The 3,822-nt window shown below is 40.3% G+C and overlaps 1 protein-coding gene across 1 annotated transcript in view; it reads left to right on the top strand.

Annotated features, from left to right (window-relative positions):
- The first annotated feature begins 214 nt into the window (after window positions 1-214).
- Window positions 215-3,822, top strand: part of LOC111641463 — a 21,086-nt gene continuing 17,478 nt past the window's right edge. Inside the window, exons 1-2 of the mRNA XM_023387636.1 lie at window positions 215-1,238; window positions 1,318-3,773. Coding sequence (XP_023243404.1) covers window positions 880-1,238; window positions 1,318-3,773 — 2,815 coding nt within the window. The 5' untranslated portion in view covers window positions 215-879. The remainder of the gene's footprint in view (window positions 1,239-1,317; window positions 3,774-3,822) is intronic.

Genomic DNA, 3,822 nt, shown 5'->3' with positions numbered 1-3,822 from the left:
ATTTGAATTCGAACATAAAATTCGAATATTGGTTCGATTATAGAAGTATTGTAAACGTTCCAGAAACGTTCAAAATAGTTCGTTTGACTTGACGTGAACAGGAGACGTTTAGAAATAGAATCGAGTACAGGTCTCTAATTAGGGACCTAATTCTTGCATTCTGTGAAAACGGGTAAAATTGGCTATAATGTAATTATCTTAATCTTCACTATCGTTGCTTTTTAAAAACCCAGCGAAGCGGGTCCTTGCAGCTAGTTTTTAATAATAATATACCTAGATATTTATTTTTGTAACGTGTACTATTTTTTAATATATAAATTTTGATGCGCTGCGGGGCCCGTTCAAGAGCGGGGCCCGATTGGCACAAATCGCTCCAATCGCCTCAAACCGGGTCTGACCTAATACGGAGTGTTGCAAACTCCAAATTCGAATTTGAAGCGATTTACCTCGAGATGGACGAGATTGTATTTTTACACCGACCGTACGAAAAACACTTTCATTTCGATTCTATTTCTGCCGTTTAATTGAATTTCGTCTGCCATTCCCAACAACAGTTTGTAATGTATTGCCAAGCTTTACTTTTCCAGTTTACTGCATTACATAGCTCTTTGGACCTTGTACGAAATTCTTCGATACAGTAGTATATTTCTTCCCGACTTTACATCGATTCCAACAAATTAGAAGCTGTGGTGCGAGGAAAATCGGGATGTAAAAACGTCCAGCAATATCTTCTAAGTATAGGCTAATTGATATCGGTAGCCATCTGGTTACAATTACAGTAAAAATACAAATTTAATACCCGTTCAGAATCGTTCTCTTCGGCATTTCACCCCTTTATAACGAATTAAATGGAAGTTTTCTTTGCAGAATGCCACGGAAATGAAAGTGAAAAACCTGTTGATCCTGCTCTCGTGTATCGTTTTGGCTCAGTGTTGCACCGAGTTCTTGAGCAGATGGAAGAATGTCCCGTGTCCCAGGTTTGTTCTACGGGACACCAGAACCGATTGTCTTCTAAGCGAAAACGTTTTTGTCGCTGTTAGCGTCGATTATCTTTTCATCGATTGCTACGGAGCGGATCCGGATCGTCGGATCTTCCGGTGTTTGCAACAAACAGAAGACCTTAATTTAGTAATGCGCAATTGTTATTCCCGAAATTTTAGTTTGAGTGAATTTTTATCTGGACTCGTCATACGCAATTTGCAAATTGCATTTACCAAAATCGAACCGAATTATCAAANGTTTGAGTGAATTTTTATCTGGACTCGTCATACGCAATTTGCAAATTGCATTTACCACAATCGAACCGAATTATCAAAGTTTGCACTTTGAAAAGCTGCCATTTGTCAGAAACGTATCCCTGTCCGGAATAAGAACCGCAGAAACATTCGACCTGACGTTCGATTTCCAACCCGTCATCTACTCGCTACAAATTTTCGAATATAATTTCACCTCCTTTCATCAGCCACCATTTAAAAATCTGACAAATCTGCCAATTCTAAAAATAGTATATGGAAATCTACAGCGTGTTCAAGTGGAGCTACTCCAAGAGTTGAGAAATCTCAGAATACTAACCTTGTACAATAACAGATTAAGAGAGATTCCACGTGGATTCTTTAAAAATCTCACATTGTTAACATATTTAGATTTATCCGATAATCAAATCGAGAACTTCTCGGAAGACATCTTTTCCGATCTCTTCAGCCTAGAAATACTTCGGATCAAAAACAATAAACTGACGGTTCTTCCGGAAAATTTGCTCTCCTCCCTCACTCAGTTAATCGGTCTCGAAATAAGTGGAAATACAGGAATAAAAAACTTACCCAAAGGATTCTTAAGAGGCTTGACACGCTTAGAACTATTTTGGGCATCCGGATGCTCTTTGGAACGTCTGGAGGAATCTTTATTTTCAGACACCACCTCCTTGATAGACTTCTTCGTAGATTTTAATAACATTACACGTCTACCGGAAGCACTGTTTAATAACACGGAACATTTGAGTCGTTTGTTTATGACTGGAAATAAATTATCGACTTTGCCACCGCGTGTATTTTCTAACTTAAAGAGAATCGGATCATTAGACTTATCGTACAACAGACTGAACAGTTTACATAAAGATATCTTCAAGCGCTTATCAACACTGGCAGTGTTGCGGTTATCCGATAACGATTTGTCCTCCTTGCACGAAGATACACTTCTACCTCTTTTGAATTTGAGGATCATCGATCTATCGAATAACAACTTCGAACGTTTACCCGCAAAATATCCTTTTGGTTCCAGCAATTATTTGCAAAATGTGAAGATGAGCAACTCGAATCTGAAGACTTTTCCTAATATTGATTGGTCGAATAACAACCTGACTGAAGTCGATCTATCCCACAACCAATTTCGGCAAGTCACTCTACCCGTGTTTACCAAGAAGCGCACCAAGATATTGCTCAACCACAACAACATATCCACCATCTACATTGACTATCGACGACATTCTAACAGTTATCCAGTGTATAACGTCACAGGAAATGTCATCGAGTGCGACTGTCGAATCAGACAGTTCTTGCGATTTCTTCATTTTGACAAAAACGCCGTCCGCATTTTTCCAAATTCCAATATCCTGAGATGCAATGGAGATTCCGAAAAGAAACTAACAGAAATTTGGCCAATTTACAGTGTCTGTCCGCGGAAAGAGGAGTGTCCTTTGTTTTGCGAGTGCTACTTGACACTAGAAGGACAAAGTACAATCGATTGTTCTCGTAGAAATTTATCTAATTCGCCCGCGAATCTTCCTACAAATGCAACATTCGTCTTTTTGAACGACAATCACATTGCCAATCTGTCCGAAGTGGACGGGACTACGTGGAAAAACGTCACCCATCTCTATCTTAGTAACAATTCTCTGACGTCACTAAACGATTGGGTCGTTCCGGATAATCTCCTCTATTTGGCTCTGGATGGAAACAAGCTGTCGGATTTGCCCCCTTCTGTGATGAAGCGCGTGGAAGATTCGTCAAACTTCAGCATCTTTCTTTCCAGAAACGAGTGGAAATGCGATTGTCACTCTGTCCATTTCAAGAAGTGGTTCACGCGGAATTTGCTTAAGATCCGTGATTCCGAGAACGTAACCTGCCAGAGAGTCAATAGAGTTAATAATTCCGTGACACACGAGCTAATTGCAAGTATACCGCTGGATGTGTTCTGTCTAAAGGAACCCGTGTGGCCTTTATGGCAAATAATCGTTCTTACAGTTTCGGTAGTATTGTTATTGATGTCATCAGTTCTCGTAGTTGCCTGTTATCATTACAGACTCGCTATATTGGCCTTTCTGTACAGTCGAGACGTGTACTTGCCCTGTTGCTACAGGGTCCTCGACGAAGAGGAAAACAAGTACGACGCTTTTGTGTGTTATAATAGTTCCGATTCTAACTTAACCATGGAGATGGTGGATCGACTGGAACCCACTTATCGCCTTTGTATTCACGAACGTGATTGGTTGGCGGGTAGCCCTATTAGCGAGAACATCGTGCATTCTGTGCTTAACAGTAGAAGGACGGTGATATTGTTGTCTCGACAGTTTCTGGACAGCATGTGGTTCAGTGTGGAGTTTCGTGTGGCTTACAACAGGATGATGGAAGACCAAGCTTATCGTTTGGTTTTGGTTTTGGTGGAAGAGTTGGAGAATTGGAAGGAGCTGGAGGACGATCTTCGTCGTTTGCTTTCGACGAGAACTTACTTGAAGTGGGGAGAGAAATGGTTCTGGGAAAAGTTGAAATATATTCTTCGCAAACAATAGTTGATAAAAGCAATTGGCTGGCTACTGTTAAAAGAATG

The sequence above is a fragment of the Centruroides sculpturatus genome, unplaced genomic scaffold (genome assembly GCF_000671375.1).
Source record: "Centruroides sculpturatus isolate CEXI.00-Female unplaced genomic scaffold, Cexi_2.0 scaffold1490, whole genome shotgun sequence".
Classification (NCBI taxonomy): domain Eukaryota; kingdom Metazoa; phylum Arthropoda; class Arachnida; order Scorpiones; family Buthidae; genus Centruroides; species Centruroides sculpturatus.
Note: the sequence above shows the minus strand (reverse complement) of the source record. Positions and strands in the feature narration are given on the sequence as shown.